Source organism: Salvelinus namaycush, chromosome 31 (assembly GCF_016432855.1).
Source record: "Salvelinus namaycush isolate Seneca chromosome 31, SaNama_1.0, whole genome shotgun sequence".
NCBI lineage: Eukaryota > Metazoa > Chordata > Actinopteri > Salmoniformes > Salmonidae > Salvelinus > Salvelinus namaycush.
In genome coordinates this window covers 23,709,074-23,732,099 of record NC_052337.1, presented here as the reverse complement: position 1 = coordinate 23,732,099, position 23,026 = coordinate 23,709,074, and the positions used below count along the sequence as shown (strand labels likewise).

The 23,026-nt window shown below is 43.9% G+C and overlaps 2 protein-coding genes across 2 annotated transcripts in view; one reads left to right on the top strand and one right to left on the bottom strand.

The window, feature by feature from the left end:
- cd180 (CD180 molecule) overlaps nt 1-9,029 on the top strand; it is a 74,723-nt gene extending 65,694 nt beyond the window's left edge. The window contains 5 exon segments of the mRNA XM_038970084.1: nt 6,460-6,569; nt 6,571-6,710; nt 6,712-7,310; nt 7,415-7,923; nt 8,943-9,029. Of these exon segments, the coding sequence (XP_038826012.1) occupies nt 6,460-6,569; nt 6,571-6,710; nt 6,712-7,310; nt 7,415-7,923; nt 8,943-9,029 (1,445 nt within the window).
- mast4 (microtubule associated serine/threonine kinase family member 4) overlaps nt 8,390-23,026 on the bottom strand; it is a 182,125-nt gene continuing 167,488 nt past the window's right edge. The window contains exons 22-29 of the mRNA XM_038971316.1: nt 21,174-21,295; nt 20,721-20,929; nt 20,304-20,501; nt 19,375-19,601; nt 17,758-17,880; nt 17,076-17,212; nt 15,304-15,488; nt 8,390-15,199 (exon numbers count right to left, since the gene is read on the bottom strand). Of these exons, the coding sequence (XP_038827244.1) occupies nt 11,334-15,199; nt 15,304-15,488; nt 17,076-17,212; nt 17,758-17,880; nt 19,375-19,601; nt 20,304-20,501; nt 20,721-20,929; nt 21,174-21,295 (5,067 nt within the window). The 3' untranslated portion in view covers nt 8,390-11,333. The remainder of the gene's footprint in view (nt 15,200-15,303; nt 15,489-17,075; nt 17,213-17,757; nt 17,881-19,374; nt 19,602-20,303; nt 20,502-20,720; nt 20,930-21,173; nt 21,296-23,026) is intronic.

The following is a 23,026-nucleotide window of genomic DNA, read 5'->3' as shown; positions in this document are numbered from 1 at the left end:
TATATATATATATATATATGTAATACTTTTTTTGAAGCCTGTTTTGCATGTTATTTTGGCATTAATACGTGTCACATACTGGACAGAGCATTCGGAAAGTATTCAGACCCTTGACTTTTTCCAAATGTTGTTACGTTACAGCTTTATTATAAAATGTATTAAATTGTTTTCTTCCCCCTCATCAATCTACACACAATACCCCATAATGACAAAGCAAAAACAGGTTTTTGGAAGTATTCAGATCTTTCGCTATGAGACTTGAAATTGAGCTCAGGTGCATCCTGTTTCCATTGATCATCCTTGAGATGTTTCTACAACTTGATTAGAGTCCACCTGTGGTAAATTCAATTGATTGGACATGATTTGAAAAGGCACACACCTGTCTATACAAGGTCCCATAGTTGAGAGTGCATATCAGTGCAAAAACCAAGTGAATTGTCCGTAGAGCTCAGAGACAGGATTGTGTCGAGGCACAGATCTGGGGAAGGGTACTAAAACATTTCTACAGCATTGAAGGTCCCCAAGAACACAATGGCCTCTATCGTTCTTAAATGGAGGAAGATTACTCAGCACTTCCGGGGGAGAAGGCCTTGGTCAGGGAGGTGACCAAGAACCCAATGGTCACTCTGATATAGCTCCAGAGTTCCTCTTGGAGATGGGAGAACCTTTCAGAAGAACAGCCATCTCTGCAGCACTCCACCAATCAGGCCTTTATGGTAGAGTGACTAGACAGAAGACACTCCTCAGTAAATGGCACGACAGTCTGCTTGGAGTTTGCCAAAACGTACCTAAAGACTCTCAGACCATCAGAAACAAGATTCTCTGGTCTCTGGCCAAGATTGAATGCGTCACATCTGGAGGAAACCTGGCACCATCCCTACTGTGAAGCATGGCAGTGGCAGCATCATGCTGTGGGGATGTTTTTCAGCGTCAGGGACAGGAAGAATAGTCGGGATTGAGGGAAAGATGAACGGAGCAAAGTACAAAGAGATCCTTGATGAAAACCTGCTCCAGAGTTCTCAGGACCTCAGACTGGGTTGAAGGTTCACCTTCCAACAGGACAACGACCCTAAACACACAGCCAAGACAACACGAGTGGCTTCGGGACAAGTCTCTGAATGTCCTTGAGTGGCCCAGCCAGAGCCCGGACTTGAATCCGATCTAACATCTCTGGAGAGACATGAAAATAGCTGTGCAGCGATGCTCCCCACCCAACCTGACAGAGCTTGAGAGGATCTGCAGAGAAGAATGGGAGAAACCCCCTAATACAGGTGTGCTAAGCTTGTAGCATCATACCCAAAAAGACACAAGGCTGTAATTGAAGAGGATTTTGAAGAGGATTGTTTTTTTTATTTTATCCATCTGAGAACAAGGCTGTAACGTAAGAAAATGTTGAAAAAGTCAAGGGGACAATACTTTCCGAATGCACTGTATCAGTTTGCAAACAATGTAAAAAATCAAAATCACTGAGTTAATAAAGCTGCGTACAAACATGGTCTCTTTTTATCTTTCTTGAGGAAAGCAGCTCCAAAATGCAGGTGTTTCAGCCTAGCTTAGTGCTTTCTGTGGTGGTGGGGCATCCAGCGGAAAATATGAAGCTTAGGGGTTGGTAATGTTCTCTAGTTGCGCTGTGATTGCCTCAGTGTTCTGTCCCTCGTGGGGAAACTACGTCACTGCAAAATCTACGGGTAGAACTCGAAAATTCAAGCCCTTTGGGTGCTGCCCTAGAGTTACATTAGAAGTGCCCATCCAAATAAACTAAAGGTCATTGGCCACAGATAAAACGACGTCAAGTCACGTTATATCTACCGTAGCTTTGATTGGATTGATCATGTCAACATCATACTTTCAAAATCTTAGCTAGCAAGCTAGCAGTCATTGTCATGAATCAAGTCGACAATCTACTGGCAAATCCTTCTCAATTCTTGTGATATGAAGAGAAATTATAGATAAAAAGCTCATCGGCCATTGGACAAACATTACACAACAAGTTGGAAATCACAAATTCAACAATGAGTGGTTTGGAAGGAATCAGTGGCTAACTGTAAGCGTTGCAATGCAATCAGTGCCTGCTATTCAGTGGCGTGGGTGTGTGGTCCAAGTCTGGGTTTTAGGGTCTTTTTTCCAAGCTTAAAAGGAATAACATTAAATATCATGGGCCAAAAAAAGGTTGAGTATATTGGCCATGCTGTCAATCGAGCATGACTTCTGCCATGATCAAAACAACTGGAAACTCAGAGCTGGGAAATCTCAGACTTCAGTGAGTTCAAGTCAACTGGGAACTCAAGAAAACAAGAGCTCCGACTGGGAAAACATGGTCATCCAACTCGAAATTCCAAGGAATTCTGGCCTCTTTCTCGAGCTCCGACCTGAAGATCACTGATGTCATGATTTTCTGAGTTCCCAGTTGTCTTGAAAGCACCATAAATCCAAAGAATGACAGACTTTGATGACAAAGATTTGCCCACGAAGGACAACCGTGCCACCTTCCTGTTCAAGTGAGCACAACAAGGTGATTCCAAAAATGTCTTGTAGCTAAGAAAGTAATACTAAGTATATGTTGTGTAGTAAGCTGTTAGTAGCCTATGTCCCTTTCCCCCTCATAACTTAGCATAATGTTCTGACTTGGTGGTGCACATGTAGCCTATAGACTGTGTTTGCAATATCAACAGTTCCTTATCTCTGGTACATATTGGCACACATCATTCAAGACTGTTTCAATTGTGTGCAGCGCAATAGACATACTGTATATGCCTCCTCACAATTCTATATCGGCGATCTACGGACAGGTATGAAGCATTTGGCATCATATAATGCCAAATGCATCATGACGGCTGTATTTTGAAAGTTATACAATGCTGCTTGAAGGTGTGTGAACCCTACAGGGCTCGTCATTATTTTACTATAGAATATTTAAAAACAAAATCCTTATCTAAACCGCAATACGTAATAAAGACATTCCAAGTAAATGACAAACCAAAAAATATTTATCTATTATTTATTTCACAAAGTGGTTTATTTAACAGAAACTCAGATTTGATGTGTGCAAAAATGTCAACCCCTTCAGTCAATAGCTTGTGGCACCTCCATTAGCAGGGATAACTTGGAGTAAACGTCTCATATAGCCAGTAATCAGTCTCTGACATCTGTTTTGAGGGATTTTGCCCACTCCTCCTTATAGAACTCAGCCAATTGAGTGAGGTTTGAGGGGTGTCTGGCATGAACTGCCTGCTTTGACTTGGCTAATCCAAAACACAACTCTTCTTTCTCCTGAGCCGCTCTTTTGTAGATTTTCTTAAATGCTTTGGGTCGTTGTCTTGTTGGAAGACCCATTTTCAGCCCAGCTGTAGCTCCTTGACTGATGGCCTGACGTTCTGTTCAATCATCTCCTGGTATACCTCAGAATTCATGGTTCCCTTAATGATGTGGAGTCCTCCAGGTCCAGAGGAGGAAAAGCAGCCCCAGATCTTGACATTCCCACTACCATGCTTGACTGTTGGGATAAGGTTATTTTAGTGGTAGGCAGTGTTGGGTTTTCACCAAACACAGTGGTATTGATAGTGACCAAAAAGGTACATTTTGGACTCCTAGGTCCAGAGAATGGACTTCCAAAAACCTTGTTTGTCCAGGTGGTCTCAGGCAAAGTAAAGCTGGGCAGTTTGGTTATTTTTTGACAGCAGAGGCTTCTTCCTAGCAACCCTCCCATGAATGACATTTCAATTCAGTGTTCTTATTGTTGAAGCACAGTTACCTGAGATGCAGTAAGGGAGGTCTGCAAATCTCTAGATGTTAAGTTTTGGTTGGTTTTTACTGATTTGTTGTTCATTGTGGATCTTGGGGATATTTTGAAAGGATGTTTACTTCTAGGCCTGAGTTGCTGTCATGTAAAATGCTTTCCAGTTGTAAATGATTTGCCTCACAGTGGACTGATGGAGATCAAATATTTTTTCTGATGATTTTATAGCTCTCACTACCCTCATCTTGATGTCCTCTGAGATCTCCTTTCCTTTCTGCATGGTGTGCTTTGAATTCACCAGGATGGGTAACACCAAACTGACCAGGTTTCTTTTCTCTATTTATCAGAGTCCCCCCAAACTCTTTCCTAATTATCGCTCCTTTGATTGGTTCATTTGGTACCCAATTATTTACCCACCTGATTCTACTTTCCTACTTGATTTAACCAACGCAACTTGGGGTTCACTTATTTTTGCACCTGCACTAATTCCTTTTTAATTTAGTTATTCTACTACACGCATGATTTCCTCAACACCAACATATGGTATTGGTAAATATAAACCTGTAATGTCAGATCAAATAGACTGGTTCGGAATAAATGGGGGGAGGGGGGACCTCCGACGTTGTAAGGGTCCAGAGAAACTGCGTTATGTAAGTGGTTGCTCAAATTTTCCGCTGTTTTTGACCCTGGCTACAAAGCTGTGAACAGATTGAAGCGAACCCATGCGCAGATACTGTGTGTGACTGCGTGAGAGCGAAGTCTTGCATCTCGCTCATCTCAATATCTGCAGTCTACCTTTAATACCTGCTTATTTCATTGTAAGAAGGGACTAAATAATTATATCAAAAGGGGAAACATGTATTTAATTTTTGTCCACAGGAACTTTCAAATGAACAAGTGGCACGTGAAATAGTGATTGCATATTAATTTACAACTGACCTGAAAAGTTTATATAAATCTGGTGTCCATCCCAAATGGCAGAGCCACTAAAACGCGACTCTCACAAACTGTCACTTGTCCTTTGCTAGGGACAGCCTCCGGTATGGCAGAGCTCCCATTGTTAGTGAGAAATGACAAACTCAAAGCATTTGTTCTTCCCAATCCCTTGGTGTGGGCTTGGTTCCAGTTTTACAGTGTGCCGACTGCTCTGGGCACATACACGGATCATATCCCTATGAGTGACATGATACACTCAGACAGAGCCCTGGGGGGGAAAAAACTGACTTTTGTTCCAGACAATGGAGACATCATTGGCATTGTATTGTAATCCCACCAGTGTTGCATTTGCAGCTTCCCTTTACGCCTATCGAGAACTTGGGACTATAAGGTTCTATCTGCATTTGTCAAAATTGAGTTGACAGAACATTTAACAAAATAAAGCTACAAAAGGTGGGTTTAATCCTGAATGCTCCTCTGAACATCAGTGTCCTGACTAGTGTTAGGATTTATGTTTATGCACTATAGCCCGCTACCATATTGTTTGAAGATTAATATTGTTTTGTTACACACACACACAAACAATGCAGATGTGTGTGTGTGTGTGTATGTGTGTAAAGACTGAGCAACATAGAGTGCCATGCTATAAAAGCTGTGGTCAATCTGGAGAGGGAAGGGGTGCATATCTCTAGGCCAACCAGGGGGGGTAGAACACTGGACAATACCATATTAGGAACTGTTTGAGTGTAGCATCTGGGGAGCGGAACAAGACAGATCTAATCTACCCAAAGACCAGATGCGGACACCTGCGAGCACCAAGGGACTGGGACCAGTCTGAGTGCTAGCGATAGGCTGAGCAAAGTTTAAACCACGCTCAGCCTCTACTGTGATAGGCCAACGGATGGCTGTCATAGTATAATAACTGTTGTTTGCGCACATTCGAGAGTTCCCTGTTCTACCCTGCGCGGTGATACAGTGAACCCGTATATACGAAAATTGCATTTACCATTTATCGCTTGAGTTTAATTTAAGTATTTTAAGTATATTCGGTGACTCTGAATCACATTTTGTCCTGATACCAGATTTGAATTGACGCAAATCTCTTTCACTAGTGAGCACATTTTCTATGCCAGCCGAAATCGCGCCTCATTAGCTCATTGTTATGGATGTATCCAAATAAACGTCTATAGAAAACAGCTTATACAAATGCAAATGCAGCTACTTTTCTGTTATTCTGGTTGCACTTTTTGACGTCACTGTACATTAGCCGTAGCTGGCTAGCTAGCAAGCAAGGGATAAGAACGTTGCAAGCCAGTATGGCAATGGAACACTTAGAACGAACGTCCAGCCGGTTTGGGTAGCAACCTTAGATTTGTGTCGGGCCTATATCTGTGGAAGGATGAAATAGTATGAATAAATTCATCAAAATAACGTTAAAGAAAATATGTCAATCATTATTTTAATATGTTGGTAACCCCTTGTATAAAAGTGATAAACTCAAAGCCGGTGTTTGGAGGATACATTGGCACGTTTGCCGACCAGGCCTAACACGTGCCAATATATCTCCCGAACACCGGCTTCGAGGGCATTGGCACTTAAATATAGTACTCTAAATACCCCAATTCATTAAGTTAGTTTAAAAAAAACAATACAAAAATTGCTGACACCATTCAAACGAATGAGGCTTCGGAACTTTAAAGCCCATTATCTCAGAATCATCTTTATGCAGATAGAACCTTATAGTCCCAAACTCTTGCTAGGTGTAATTTGTAAGGTTGTCTGCATAGGGAACCAGTTAATGTTTTTGTCGGATGATGCTTTTGTAGGACCTCAGTCCCTGAAACATCTTAGTTTAACTCCGACATCAATGGATGATCTGAAATTCCTCCCCTCGCATGAATCTCACATCTTTAGAGACACTGGACCTTGGTGACAATGACATTGACTCCTTACATGATCTAAACCAGTTCAACTAGCAAAAAATGAGGACACTCAAACTTCCAATGAATTGCCTCCAGAATATATCAGCTGCAGAGGTGGCCGTACTGAAGAATGCCAGCCTTCGACGTCAGCTTCGAAGGCAACATCATTGTGTACATTATACCCAAGTCCTGTCACTTCAACAGCCTAGATTTGAGTGACTGTCTCAGCGAAGGAGACATTTCAATAATCTTAGCCGGATTGAGAGGAGTTCAGACCAACATTCTCTCTCTGGGGGTCTACGAGGACAGCCCACCTGCCACCATGCGGGCTGAGTCCCTTCACGCTTTCTGTAACACCACTGTGAATGAACTGAGCCTCCAACTACAGCACTTCCCAGATCTGACCGATGACGCCCCATTCGAGTGCCTGAAGGGCCTTCAGAAGCTGGACCTCACCAGGTCTAATCTCCACTCCCTGCCGGCCTCCATCGCCAAGATGGCATCTCTTACCCACCTCATCCTGAACAGCTTCAAGGACCTGTGTCAGACCAACGCCGCCTTGCTTCCCCAGCTGACTGTTCTGTCTGTGAAGGGCAACCGGGCCCAACAGCTGACCTTCGGGATGGACTTTAAAGAGAGCTGCCAGAGGAATGCCACCAAGCTGAAGCAGCTTGACTTGAGTCAAAGCAGTTTGCTGACAGGCGGAGCTCAGTGCTGTGAAGTCCAGCTGCAACTTCCATGAAGTGGGGCACCAGCCATTCAACAAGACGTCAGGGTTGATAGAATTGGAAAGTCACCCGCATTGCCCATGCCGCAGCAGGTGGTCCTCTCCGAAGGCTAAATATCTCATGGAAGTTTGGTGACTTCAGTGTCCAGTGGAACCTTCTGGAAGTTCTGAAAAGCCTGGAGAGTCTCAATTTGAGGGGCGGTTCCTTTAAGGACAGGATTGTTTCTAATGGTGAGATGTTTATACATGTTCCTCTTCTACAGAGACTGGTTTTGGCAGTGTGTGATGTCATATCTGTCAATAAGAATGCATTTCGCTACCTCACCAACCTGGCGTATGCAGATCTTAGTGGTAATAAACTAGTTGTAGCCAGTATGAATGAATTCTCTACACTGAATAATGTCCTGCTAAATTTAGCCATGAATCAGATAGAAATAGTTGACGTAGACTGTGTCAAAGCTTTAACAGAAAAGAGCAAAATTGACCTGAGTGACAACCCTTTAGCATGCAACTGTTCCAATATTCAATTAATTGGTTGGATTCAGAGCAATGCCAATAAAGTGATGAACATTGATAGGACAATGTGTTGGTTCAAAGGAAAGGTTATCAGATGTGCATTTGAATTGTGTTTTTTTCCGCAGGCATGTTAGCATTTGGACTTGTCGTTATGTCAATGGCAATTTTACCAATTGCATTTGTCATCATTAAGAAAGAAATAGAGGATACGAACTAAGGTAACAGGTTATAAGGATATAGTCAACTGCAGATGGTAACAGTTCAACTAACTTTCCAATAACCCTAGCCCAACCCTAAACTTCACCTCCAAAGAAAGTGGTTGGAGATGATAGTTTCAGCATTTATAGATGATCTTAATTAAGGGAACAGAGCAAAGTTTAGTTCACTGACTAACAATCAGGGTAGTTCAATCACATGCCTTACAGCTGAACTTTCCAAGGTTAAATACAAGGTCAGGCATATGCAGCTCTTAATAATCTCTACATCACAACGCAAAAAAAATATGCATTTTCACATTTATGATAATTTCATTAAATCAACAAAAAGAAAAAATGAGTTTTATCATGCTTTTTATTCTCAGTGTTATGCAACTTTAGAAGTATAAATATCTGTTTTAATATACAACATCTATGACATCCATAGAGGTTTCCTTGGGCGAAATACCAAAACTCAAACAATTTTATTGCACAGATCCTAAAAGACAAAACATAGTAAGCAAGTTCATCTAATGCTAGTTTCACACAAAGGAAAAAAGAAAACAAAAAACAAGCAGGACCATGTGGGACCCGACGGTTTTTGAAACAGACAGTCTAACAGCACAACTGGGTGGCAACAGACAGTCTAACAGCACAACTGGGTGGCTGGGTAGGTGAGGAAATCACAAACACTACTATCAAACATATTTCCTGTGATGTAGTACACAGATTTGGCAAATCAATTACACAATATACAAAATATACATCCATGAAGAATTTGTAAACAAACATTGAATGTGCTTTTTTTTAAAGGATTTAAATGTCAATCGTCAGAAACAAAAGGCATGGAGACAAATATATGCTCCGTCATTCAAAGAAAGTGTTTTCGATTAATTTATGTCTGTATCCAGAGCCTGTTTGACAGGGGACAAGATGAGCTCCATAAGACATTTATCGCAATCATTCTTATCCTACTCTCCCCAAACTACTACAACTAGGAGGGAAAAGGTGTCTAATATTAAAGGTGAATTTCTCTTCTGCCCAAATGTTTGACAATAGATTTACAATAACTAATGAGAATAGTAAAACTTCAGATTCGGTTAACACATTTAAAAAATCTCTACAATCAATCTTATTTGTCTACAATGTGCCTTCTTGGGTACAGTATGCAATTTATGTAAATATATTATGTCCAGTTTACATAGTATTTTTTGTTTGCCTCCCTAAGATACAGTAGATTGTTTATTGTTATGACATATCCTACATTATAGAGTTAATATTGTATCCCATAATTAGAAACCTACTTTGTCTGCTATTTTGGGAATGCAATCAAAAGGCTTGACAGCTGAACTACAGGACATCCCTATGTCAGTGTAAAAGAAGTCAACCTTTTTCTGATACACAAAGCTAGTATCATCATCTAAACATCAACTGTCTAGAATAATGACATTTATGTATATGAACTAAGATTTGTATATTGGTGCATTTTGTTTTTACAAAATCCGTCCTTTCAAGCCGATTGTTAGCTAGACATTTAACTGGGCACAGTTTCATCTGGCCGATCTGGTACATAAATGTAGGCTACTGCATCACTTACGGAAAAATAATGAAAACGACAAAAACAATACAAGGCTAGAACACAACTTCAGTACTGTAACTGAAATCTAATCTCTTGCAACCCTGACATTCTCAATAAATTTGCTTGACATTTACTTGAATTGAAGCCCTTTTTAAATTTACCATACCCGAAAATACATTTCACATTGTATGAATGTCTGTCCGTACAAATATAAACACAACTGGAAAACAACACCCAATAGACGCAGACACCTCCTTAAAAATGGACTGAGAAATCTCTTCCATAGTGTGGCAAACATACTTAGAATTGTTGGTTTATTCTAACTCCTTGGAGCTTGCATTCTACACATTGTCATAACATATTTCCTCCTGGGCTCAGCGAAGTATCTCAAATTTACACGGTCATTACAATTCTTCATACATCTTCACGACAAAATCACGATTGAACGCATTCTTGGGAACCACTTGCCCCTCTCACAGTTGTTTTCTGTTTATTTTCAACACTACATTTGAGGAAAAGCACAATTTCCCATGTAAGCTTTATTTCTCCTCAAGTAAAATTCTGAACATATCAGAATGTGTTAAAATGACTGTTAGAGAGAGGATGTATTTTGGATAGATATACATAGACATTACATTAGCTTATTCTAGACCACAGAATTATCAAGCGGAACATTATTCTGAAATGACATATCATTGAGTATACAAACATGACATTGCAAAATATATATATATATACAAAACAAACACATATATTCACTTAAGCCCATGTATCCCAATTTTTACAGTTAGTTTTGTCATACTTATGTACACAATTGCATAAAAATCAAAGGTTTAGAAATGTAGAGATGTGAAAGGAATGTGAATTACACCATAACCTGCTAAGAACAGCAAGTTTTTTTTTTGAATTCTCCCTTAACTCTAAGGCCCCTTCCACTAAATATGATTCCAGAACCGTAAGATGATTCCATATTAAATAGTTCTAGGTGAGAAGCACAGGACATAGTGCATTCCTGCTGTGCACCGCTACCCAAAACAAAAAAACACATTTCACCTCTAGGTAATAAAAAAAAAAGTGACAAAAAGTATCTAAACAAACTTTTGGTGATATTTGACTTCTGTATGACGCTTGCCAGTGAATGATCTGCATCACTGTCACACAACTAAAATGGTTAATCCGATGATGTGCCATGACTACCCTATTTTCACCTCACAAAGCTTTTTGAGTGGGAGTGAAATAGTTCAGTCTACACGCATCGAAAGTCTGCTACCTTCAATTTCAGGTGCTCTTAACCCAGAACTCTAAACCCAGAGTGCAATTCAAAACCTTGGAAAAGGCTACTCCTTACTGCCCACTGACATTTTGATTGCACATTGCACTCTGCTGTCGATTAAAAAATAAAACCTCCAAACAATCACAGGATACAAATGACACTTTTTTTCTTCACACAGCAGAGGACCACAAATGAGCAGCAAATCATTTTCTACATTCAGTCCAAAAACATTACACATTTACAGTATCGCCCAAGCATATGCTTACACCACTACACACACACACACACTCTCTCTCTCTCAGGATAACACACCTCTCTCACGCCATATAAACACTGAAGTAACAGCTTCCCCGGTTCTCAAAAAAATAAGGTATGATGACACTATGAATAACGAAAATGTCTGCCTTGTCTTATCTTGGACATATCGCAAAAGTAAGGGTGGCTGCTGTCTTATTTTTTAAATTCCGCATTTCCTTTGTTTGCGGGGCCGCGTGGCGACTCCTTGGTTTGCTTGTGTCGGGCCGAATCTTTGTCTGAACCCTCTTTCACCACAGTAGCCATTTTCAAAGTCTCTCTCTTTGTGTTTTTCTGTGTAGACGCTGCCTCTTGACCAGACTCCCTTTTCTTCTTGTCAGCCTGTTCTTTTCGGCTGCAGGCTACCTGTTTATCAGAGTTAGTGACCCTGGATTCAGCTTTACTGTGTTTGGCCTGGGGGGTGCTGTTGCTGGTGGGTGTTGGCCCTGTGGTATCCACCCCACCCAGACTCCTATGAGAGTCTGATCTAAGGCCCTCTGACCTGGGAGCCTCTACCCTCGGTCTCCCCTGATCCTCCCTGGAGGTCTGGACCACAGCCTCCTGTCCGGTGCTGCCGCTGGCCCTGCTTGAGAGAGCTCCACCGTTGGGTGGGTGTGCTTCTCTTCTCATGGCTAGGGCCGGCAGGACTGGTACAGGGGTAGACTGGGAGGGAGCACTGGTTCCGGTCGGAGGCTCTTTTTGGGCCTGCTGTCGGGGTGCAGCAAGGACCGGCGCTGGCTCTTTCATTACTGGGGTTGCAGTTGGGGCAAGAGTTTTGTGAGGGGGGGATTTCTGTTTTGAGTCTATGATTTGTCTAACAGCTGAAGTAGTGATTTCCTTTTGTTTTGAGTTCATTGAGGTTGAGGCAGAGGTTTTGTGAGGGGGTGATTTTTGTTTTGAGTCCAGGTTATCTTTGATGACTTGGGCTGGGGTTGGGGCAAAGGTGTGGAGTTCTGGTTCTTTCTGTTTTGGGTCAGAGTGGTGTCTGACAACTGGGGTTGGGACAGGAGTTTGGCACAAAGATTTGTTTAGTTTGGAGTCTAAACTCTCTTTGACAATGTGGCTTTGGACCGAGGTTTTGAGTAGGGGTTCTTCCTGCTTTGAGTCTGGGATTTCTTTGACCATTGAGACTGTAGTTTCTTGCTGTTTTGAATCCAGGCTTACTTTGACGACTGAGGTGGGAGTTTTCACTTCATACCTCTCCCTCTCTTCCTCAGATCTTGGCTTAGTTTTGGGATTGATGGTTGTTTGATTTGTTGAAGCAGGACTTGGTGGTGACTGCTTCACTATCAGCACAGGACTCGTCTCTTTGGTATTCACATCAGCAGTTTGCTTTTTAGAGACTCTGATTTCTGCCTCAAGAGCCCCTTTGACCCAAGTCTTTTCAGCAAGTCGGTGTGTTAAATATGGCTTCTCTCCAGTCTTTGCAATGCTACCCTTTGTCTTTGGTGAAGTGGGACCGTGTCTCATTTGCTTTGCTACACTACTAATAGCTACCTGACTGCCAATGGGACAAGCATCTTCACATTGATCACACCTCTGTGTTGCTTCTGTTTTAGCAGTTGCAGTGTCCAAAATTCCTTTAGATAAGACACATTTTACATCCACTTTAGGACTTGTCTCTCTGACTTCGGCCATTTTATCTCTTGCTGCGTTTGCAGCTTTGAGCTCCTCAACAGCAGACACACTGGCCGGTTCACTGTCCTTGTTTAGTACTGGCCTGTTGCTTTGAACCTTGTCCGAGTTTTGGGTTTTCCCTGTGGCGTCCTGTCTTGGAGACATTTGACCACTTGTTCGGTTCATATCTCCAAGACTAGAGATTGGAGCAGGGATGGACATTTGTGTTGTGGTCACTGTCGAGGGACAGCTGTATACCATCTGCTGCTTTGACAGGTATGAAGTCTTCTCTAAATTATATTGTACACCTGTAGTGATGCTACTTGTATTCTCAGCTGGTCTTTGTTTCTCATTGCTCTGCAGGTAACTGGGCCCTGACTGACAATCTGAACTTTGCTTCACTGGTACAGCTGCATGAAGGGCAGTTGCTTGAACCTCCACCTTTGAGGCAGGGAAGGATGCACCAGTATTTCTGGGACTCTCCGTCTTTGGAACGACAACTGTATCTGATGTCTTGGAGATATCGGTGTTGTTTTGCTGTGCGGGGGCTGGGGTCTCTTGAGGTGGCTCCACCTCCTCCTCCTGGTCTTCGTTGCTGACCTCCCGTATGGAGGGCGTCTTCCCACAGTTGGAGAAGTGGGCGCTGTGGCGGAATGCCCTATGATCGTGAGTTATCATACTGGACCTGCTCTCTTGTTTCCCCCCAAAGTCTGAGACCTCCGCCTTGGAGAGAGCCATTGGGGGTTCATGGTGACTAGGTCTGTTGTGTGGCTTCTCACCACTGGTACTGCATTTAAGCCCTGTGTTGGTAATACTAGCCTCCTCGTTGGTGGGAATTGGACTGCTAAGGGCCACAACAGCTCCAGGGCTTAGTATACTGGTGGGGGGGCTCTTCTGCTTGTCAGATGGTTTTAGCAGGGGAATCAACACCTGCCGCTCAACTGGGCTTTGCAGCCACATGGGCGTCCCTATCGAGTCCATATCACCATCAGACATCTTAGAGAGGCAGGTGTCTGTTTTAGACACCCTTGGCCCGGAGAGCAGGCCAATGTCTAGGGTGCCCTCCAGGGGTTTGAGGGAGGAGACCAGACGCCCCTCCAGCTTATACTCTGAGGAGGTCTTCCTGAGGGAGCCTTCACTGGAGGAGATGAGCTGGAGTTTCTCCACGGCGCTTCCCTCTCCTCTCCCAGCAAATATCTTGGGGTTCAGGCCCTCAGGGCTGGAGTGGACGCTACCCATGGTACCCTTGACATGGTCTAGAACCAGGGCAGAGTCCAGCTGAAGACTCTTGGACCGGGTGGAGCCAAAATGAAGGCTCTCATGAATGACGGGAGAGAGTCGACACATGCAGTCTTCTCGCTCCTCGAATGACTGCCTCTTCCGGGCAAACTCCATGTTGGGGGCCTTGAAGTCAAGCCTGTCTGGCTTACCACCCTCCTTGCTCTGCCTGTACAGCTGCCATTCAGTCTTCTGGGGGCTCCAGTCAGGGTGGATGGAGCACAGTGGCGAGTCAGAGCTATTGCCCACTAGTGGTTCAGGGCTGCCGTCACTGGCCCGAGTGTTCAGCTTCTTGTACAGGACATCTTTCACAGTGGTGCTGGCAGCTTTGCCTTCCAGTGAGACTGTCTCTGAGCCTTGATTTCTGCCCTGGCTTCTTCCTCCTTCAGCACCAGACATATCAGACTCCTGTAGTGCGTCCTGCTTCTGCAGGGACTCTCGCCTCTCTGACCAGTCCTGTCTTTTCATCACCACCTTGGCTTTCAGTTTCTCCTTGTCCAGCTCCTCCATAGACTCCTGGCGGCCCACCTTGCGTCCAACAGGCCTCTTGAGGCAGCCCTGCTCTGCCGGCCGGACCCGGGTGATGGCCGGAGGCTCGCAGGACGTCTCCTCCACACTCTGCAGGGTGTGGTGGTCCCTGTCCCCAGGCATCAACTCTTCTCCCTGGGCCTCTTCCTGGGTCACCTCCAGGTTGTGCTTCCTGGAACACATGTGCTTCTTGTCGCCCGTGTAGGAGGGCGACAGCTTCTCCTCCGACTGCACCCGCTTAAGGAGCGGCGAACGGGGAGGCTCTGCGCTCTTGGGACGTGCCATGTGGCGGACAATGGTGGGGGGCGAGTGCATCTTGACTGGGAATGCTTGGGTGGTCTTGGAGATCCCCATGGACCCATGGCTAAGTAAAGGAGAGGGAGAGCGCTGCGGGGAGGTGGGCTGGGGGGTCGGGGATGGGGTGCGGGCCAGAGGGGAGAGGGGAATGCTACCGACAGACTTGCGACGGCCCTGTCGGAGCCTCTGGCCAGTCAGTTTGGGGCCCAGGCCGTGGAGGGTGCTGGGACGGATGTGGCCGGAGCCTGCGGGGGAGTTTGGAGCGCTGGAGCTGGGAGAGCTACTCTGAGAGGAGTTGCCACCTGGAAACACAGAGGGAAGGACGTTATTCAACTATCACCACGTATTTTATTGATTAAAATCAATTTTATTCCATAAAATGTAAATGAAAGACGGTCACTCTCACCTGACTGATTGAAGTCAGGGGTGGGTCGGAAAGCTGCAGTGGGGGAGCGGGGAGACATGCTGTGAGTAGGGGAACCTGGGAGACTCTCCCCAGAGGACAGGGAGCGGTTGAAGGAGGAGAAACTGCGGCTGGTGTGGAGCAGAGGGGAGGGCTGCATGGCAAAACGCCTGAAAACAGACCGCCGCCTGTGGGGAAAGAGAGAAGACACGGTCAGTCTATCACTATGAGGCCCAGGCACTCCCTACATTAGATTGGTGGTCTAGACTCTAGACCAGGGGTGTCAAACTCATTCCACGGAGGGCCTAGTGTCTGCAGGTTTTTGGTTTTTCCTTTCAATAAAGCCCTAGACAACCAGGTGTGGGGAGTTCCTAACTAATTAGTGATGTTAATTCATCAATCAAGTACAAGGGAGGAGCGAAAACCCGCAGACACTCGGCCCCCCGTGGAATGAGTTTGACACCTGTGCTCTAGACAGTCTAATCTAAGAGAATTATACTTCAAATGGTGTTATTACTATATATGCGTTCTGGCAAAGAGCGCAAAGAGAGAAGACACAGAGAGAAGACACTGAATCAGTCCACCACTATAGGGCCAAGCAAGAATGTTCCATAGAAAATGCAATTTTTGTAGGTAGAAAATAGATGTGTAGTGTTGTGACATCTATGATCATTGTTCTTAAAATGGTGGTAAACAATGTACATAATATTCCCGAGTAATCAATTAAACAATTAAGTGAAAGAAAAAGGAAAGCCAGAGTAAGATCTTTGAAATTAAAAACTTAAGACTAACATGTGACGAGGGTTGACATTGTCAAGCAGTGACAGACAGTTTTAGCACCGTTGCAAGGAGCCACAGCTACACCCTGTGGTTATACTGTATATGACAAAATCTGGACATGTTAGATGTTAAAATTTACTAGCGACCTCTACAGAGCAGACTTATAGAGATTTAGTTCATTTGTATTATTATGGATCCCCATTAGCTGCTGGGGTCCTGCAAAATTAGGGCAGTTTATACAATTTAAAAAAACATTACAATATATTCACAGATTTCACAACAGTGTGTGCCCTCAGGCGCCTACTCCACCACATATCTACAGTACTAAATCCATGTGTATGTGTGTATAGTGCGTATGTTATCGTGTGTGTGTGTGTGTATGCATGTGTCTGTGCCTACGTTTGTGTTGCTTCACAGTCACCGCTGTTCCATAAGGTGTTTTTTATCAGTATTTTAAAATCTGATTCTCTTGCTTGCATCAGTTACTTGACGTGGAATAGAGTTCCATGTAGTCATGGCTCTATGTAGTACTGTGCACCTCCCATAGTCTGTTCTGGACTTGGGGACTGTGAAGAGACCTCGTGGCATCTCTTGTGTGGTATGCATGTGTGTCCGAGCTGTGCGCCAGTAGTTTAGACAGACAGCTTGGTGCATTCAACATGTTAATACCGCTCATAAATACAAGTAGTGATGAAGTAAATCACTCCTCCACTTTGAGGCAGGAGAGATTGACATGCATATTATGATTAGCTCTCTGTGTACATCCAAGGGCCAGCCGTTATGCCCTGTTCTGAGCCAATTGCAATTTTCCTAAGTCCTTTTTTGTGGCACCTGACCACACGACTGAATAGTAGTCAACGTGCGACAAGACACAACTAGGGCCTGTAGGACCTGCCTTGTTGATAGTGTTGTTAACTATTAGATATAGTTCATATCTAATAACAAAATGGTTTCTCGTATAGAAAATAACACTAAACCAAACACGAATTTCTTGCCTTTCTTGCGTCTTCTCCTTCTTGGGCTTCTTGGTGCGTCGGACCATCTTGCTCCTGTAGCTGTTCCTCCTGGCAGGCCCTGTTTTGATGAAGGTGTTCTCAAACGCAGTGGTGGAGATGGCTACCCTACTGCCACTCTGGAAAGTAAGCAAATACAGAGATCCATAAGATAAACTGGCCCAAAATGAATTAGCTCCATTGTAAGAGTATGAAGTTACAAACAGGGTTAAGTTAAAAAAGTGGGCGTGACTGTAAATTAAATTACCGCTAGATAAACAGTCTATTATAAACTGGGTGGTTCAAGCCCTGAATGCTGATTGGCTGACAGCAATGGTATATCAGACCGTATACGACAGGTACGACAACCTTTATTTTAACTGCTCTAATTACATTGGTAACTAGTTTATAATAGTAATAAGGTACCTCAGGGGTTTGTGATATATGGCCAATATACCATATACATACCGCATTGCGTCATGCTTAAGAACAGCCCTTAGTCGTGGTATATTGGCTATATACCACACCCCCTCTGGACTTATATATGAGCTCCATCATGAGAGTATCAAGTTACAAACTCCAGATACCTTATGCGATTGCGTCATAACCTTTTGTGGATGTAATGGTGGACAATTGTTATTAGCAGTTCTATCTGATGAAAGCTTTATATCTAATGTTCTCTGACCTTGAGCAGCAGTTCCACCACCTCAGTGTGGACCAGGCCGTGGACCGTCTCTCCATTCACATGAGTGATGAGGTCACCAGCTTTCAGCCCTGCCTTGTGGGCCGGACCCGGGTCCTCCACACTCTGAACAAAACACAGAAACACACTATTAGCTACTTTATCTATAATCACTCCGTAATGAAACATTGCAGTACAAAAACAAAACATTGTTTTCCCATGGTGCAGGTTTAATTGAATCCAGCCACTCAACCAATATTCAATATCTGATAACACAGATGAAAGTGACCACTTGCTGTACCAACAGAAATGTACTATTTTATCAGTGCTTCATTAGATATTTGACTGTGCTTGTTTGAACATGATCAAACACGAGGCTGTGAAAAGTCACATTCTCAGCGCCACCCAGAAGCTCCTCGACCCGTTTCAGTTTGACTATCAGCCCAGCAGAGGAGTTGATGATGCCATTCTTACTCTCCTCAACATGGTCTATAGACATCTAGAAGGTGCCAAAAATCCCATGTCAGGGTTCTGTATGTTGACTTCTCTTCTGCCTTCCAACACAATCTAGCCTTACATTCTGGCACAGAGACTCATAAGGGACTTCTCCTTAGATTGGGGGGCTGGTTTTGTGGCTGTTGGACTTCCTGAGCCAGAAGTCACAGCGGGTCAAAGTAGGTCCCCCACCTGTCGGACATACGCACCACCAACAAAGGCTCTCCTTAGGGAAGTGTTTAGTCCCCCTTCCTGTACACTAATAGTTGTACTAGTTCCCATCCTGACAGACACCTCGTTAAGTTCGCTGATGACACTGCCTTGATCAGCCTGTTGCATGATGACGAGGAACACCATGGCCCGGTCCTAAATTACTTTGTAGAGTGGTGTGATGAATCACACTTGGTCCTCAATACCAATAAGACCAAAGAGATGTGCATAGACTTCAGGAAGTGTACAACACCTACCTCTGCAACATCTATCAGAGGTCAGAACATAGAGATTTGTAGAGGAATACATATATCTGGGTGTCCTCTTGGACAACAAGCTTCAGTGGCGTAAATGTACAGACCTGAGACTGTACTTTCTCAAAAAGCTGGGATCTTTTAAGGTTGACTGTACTAAACCGACTCTGTTTTATAAATCTTTCATTGGTTTGGGAATGCCAAAGTCAGCCAGATAAATATGCTGAGGGATTAGACAGGCCTGTATCAGATCTTTATGGTCAGGGCCCTCAGCAAGACACAGTATATGGGGGGCTGGTGAACCATCTGGGGGACACTGGAACATGTCTATGGGGGCTGGTGAACTGTCATTTCAGGCCCAAGCCACCCCCTGTACCCAGACTTCGAACTACTCCCCTCTGGGTGCAGGTATAGGGCACCCCCCGGCAAGAAAAACAGAACTAGACAATAATTTGTGCCAGGTGTGATATCCCTCCGAAACAGCTCGGGCTAATGTTCCTATCGACCCAGTAAGGCCAGCAGGCTATTCTATTTTTATTGGTATGTATCCATTATGAAAGTTGTATTGTGAATTTGTTTTGTATTTAAACGTGTACATGACACTGCAACAACATTTCCTCATGGGGACAATAAAGTCAGTAAATCAAAGTAAAGTTCTTACCCAGACTGTGTGGTAGACAGTGTAGACATCACGATCGCATGCGTACACCGGGATGGCCCGCAGCGTAAAGCCAAATTTCTTCCCCGAGCTGTGGATGATGATTGGATGCCTAGGGTTGATGACGCCGAGGGAGGAGTCTCGGCTGGGTGAGGAGTCACGAGAGGAAGGGTCAGAGGAGAGAGAGTAGGGGGATATGGGGCTGGCCAGTGGGGACACCCCGAAGATATCTGGAACAAGACAGACAAATATAGATTATCATTTGAAATGACTAAAAACGTCTGTAAATATCACAAAGTCGGCCTTTAAGATATCTGGAACAATGAGAAACACAATTCTAATGATATCTGTACCACTAAGAGACACATTAATGAAGGGCATTATTACTTGGGAAAAATATATGGTCATTGTGATACAATCAAGGGACTAATCTGGGAATGTGCCAGATACATTGTGAGAGCAAAATAAATGTTGCCATAGACGTTTTTATATAGCACACCATCAATTTTTATGCAAATTTTATAGGGTGAATTTTCCAATTCTTCAAACCAAAATACCCAGTGGAGGTTCATTTAAAGGTTAAAACACAAGACACGCATACAAAGACCGCTATTGTCATTTCTATTGATCTGTCTTCCTGTAGCTCTCCCCTCAGTAGCCAGCTGTTCCTATACAGCCTGGGATCACTGTGCCCCTGCTGGGAGTGAGACATGAGGGATTTACCCTTAGGGGGTGTTTTTCTCAGCTACTACCTCAGTTACAGGCTCCTCTTCTGTGCTACTGCATATATAGCCACTCCATAAACTGTAACCTCTTCCCAGCAGCAGCCGGGCCAATTTCACACAGATCTAATAGCCTCTCATTGCTCTTTAACCATCCTTAAATCGAAATGCTGGAGATCGCAGGGGTAGGGTGTGTATCGTCTGACTCACCTCCAGGGATCATGAGGGAGAGGGCACTGGCTGAGACAGACTTGGGGACTTTGGCAACAACACCATGCTTCTCTCCATGTCTATCAGGCCGCAGGCCGGCATGCTGGCCTCCCAGGTCCATGGGGGTCTTGGAGGAGTCAGGGCTGTCTAAGCCCTCCCCTCTGGAGGGATGCAGGTCCAGGTGCTCAGAGAAACTACCTATTGACCAAAGAAGAACAGGTACAATGTCCCATATTTTTTTTAGTTACAGTCAGGCACATTAAAAACATTGAAACAACTCCACGTGATACCCGTATCATTACTCTTCTGCTCTTGAATATCAGCTAAACCAGTCTTCAACAGCCAACATGATGCCAATTCTTTAACACTATCCCTACATCTTCTACCAGCTTTAACCAGTGCTCGAGGCCTCCATACCAGAGAGAGTAGCCCCGCTGTGGGTGCTCCCGGGGGTGGTTGCATCAGCCTCATCCTCTTCTATGGAGAAGGCCAACTTGGTGGGGTCCCTTAGGTCCAGGGACTCCTCGTCTCCGTCCTCAGCCGAGATTGCGAACTTGGGGAGCAGGCCGGGCGGGCGAGGGCCCATGCTGGGGCTCTCTGTGTCTGAGGATTGGGTGAGGGAGGGCCTGGGGGGAGAAAGGAGGAATGGATAAATATCAACCCCCATCAGAAAAAACATTCAGAACATACTAGCTAACTATTATAGATGTTGTACTGACAAAATGGGTTAATATAAGCAGGTTATGCACTGCCATCTTTGTCTTAAGGTATTCCGAGACCCTGCAATAGTGGGGGAACTTAAATAATACCAAAAGTGTGTGAAAACAATAGATAGTTTGAGTATAGCAGAAGGGATGTTGTGAGGCGTACATTTCAGTGAACTCCGGTGTCCAGCTCAGAGAGTCTACAGTCAGAGGGCTCTCACTCTTCTTCTCCTCAGGCTCTCCCTTCCCCTCCAGCTGGCCACGGGACAGGTCCAAGCTGCTGTACACCTACACACCACACAGACAGACAAACAGTTAACCCTTTACACTCGTGGGAATTGGCCTATATGGATAGGGCTAAATTGAAATGTTTCTTACAGAAGAAACGCATATGCATAACAATGGTAGCAATTGAAAGGGAACAGTTTGGAGATTATGGGGAAATTATTTACGCCAAAGTTGAGGGTAACAGTTCACCTGACAAGACTGAATCCAAACATTACACTGTTAATTTGACTTGTGCTGCATTTGTTGATAATGAAATCTGAGAATACATTAAGTAACATGAGAATATTCCTTGATAATTGAGGAAGTTGCAACATAAGACAAAGAAATTACAAGGGTTTGATGAGAGGACTAACTGGTGCTAAGTAATTTCGATGCACTTTATGACTCAAGGATGACAAACTATAAGGTGTTTTTTTCTCTCTCTTAGCTGTATTGTTGAGGATTTAGAGCAGGGGTGTCAAACTCATTCCATAGAGGGCCAAGTGTCTGAAGATTGTTTGTCTCTCCTTTCAATTAAGACCTAGACAATCAGGTGAGGGGAGTTCTTTACTAATTAGTGACCATGATTCATCAATCAAGTACAAGGGAGGAGCGTAAACATACAGACACTCAGCCATCCATGGAATGAGTTTGAGACCCGAACTAGAGCAAGTGCACTTGTAGTTATTTTGTTTGGGACTCAACCCTGCATCCCCGCCATCACACAATGATCCATTAGAAATCGTGCAATTTGAAAGCCTGATCTATTGCCAACATGACTAGCTAAGTTATAAAATATGATATTACAGTTTTAGGCTTCACGATGCAATTCAGAGAAACAGATGGTAATTTTGGTGTGCATAGAAATGAGTCATGAGTGCATTCAGGTGCGTGTGCCGCAGTGCATTTTCTTAACAATAGACACTCATAGGCTCCTTCTGTTCAGAACAACCCAGGGTGTTATCTTGTAACTGTACATCAAACATAGTGATCATAAACGTTGACACTGTATATGACGAGTTATATGGAAATGTAAAGTGCACATTTAGACTCAATGTGTGTTTGGCTTGCTTGTATGACAGAGGTATTTATTATAATCCTCAACATCTATCAAAATACATTGAGTCCTCTTAAATGTACAGTATTTCCCTCACTCAGACAACAAAACATTTGCAAAAGTTGCCCAATGAGAGGGAGGGATGGGGCAACTTCTTGTCATGTGCTGTGCTCAAGTTCAGAATGGCTGTCAGTCAAAACCCATACAGAGCTGTGAAGCACAGAGCCAGAGCTCTGAAGTTATGTATAGTAGGGCCAGGATGATACCAGTATCGCGATACTCGTTAGTATCGTGGCAAAGAAACAAAACACAAAGCGGATTTGACTTCTTCAGAAAAACAGCCCTAATGTTGGAAACAAACGTCATCCAGAGTCACATGTATTTATTTTCCAAACTATAGGCACACAATATTTGACATACAGCAGGTTTTTAAAGGACCAAAGAGTTTGATCTGCTTCGCGTTTTCATTTTTGCCTTGGAACAGAAGACTTTGATACTGGTATTGTCACAGCCCTAATTTATAGCATGTTACTATACTTCCACTGTGTTCCAATTTAGTCGTTTATCAGTGCCCAAATGTTCAATTTTCAACCCGTATATGGGTACGAGTGTAGAGGGCTACATACCTGGACACCATGCAGGGACAGACACACAGACAGAGACTTTACAGTCTTTCCTCATAGAGGACAAGATTA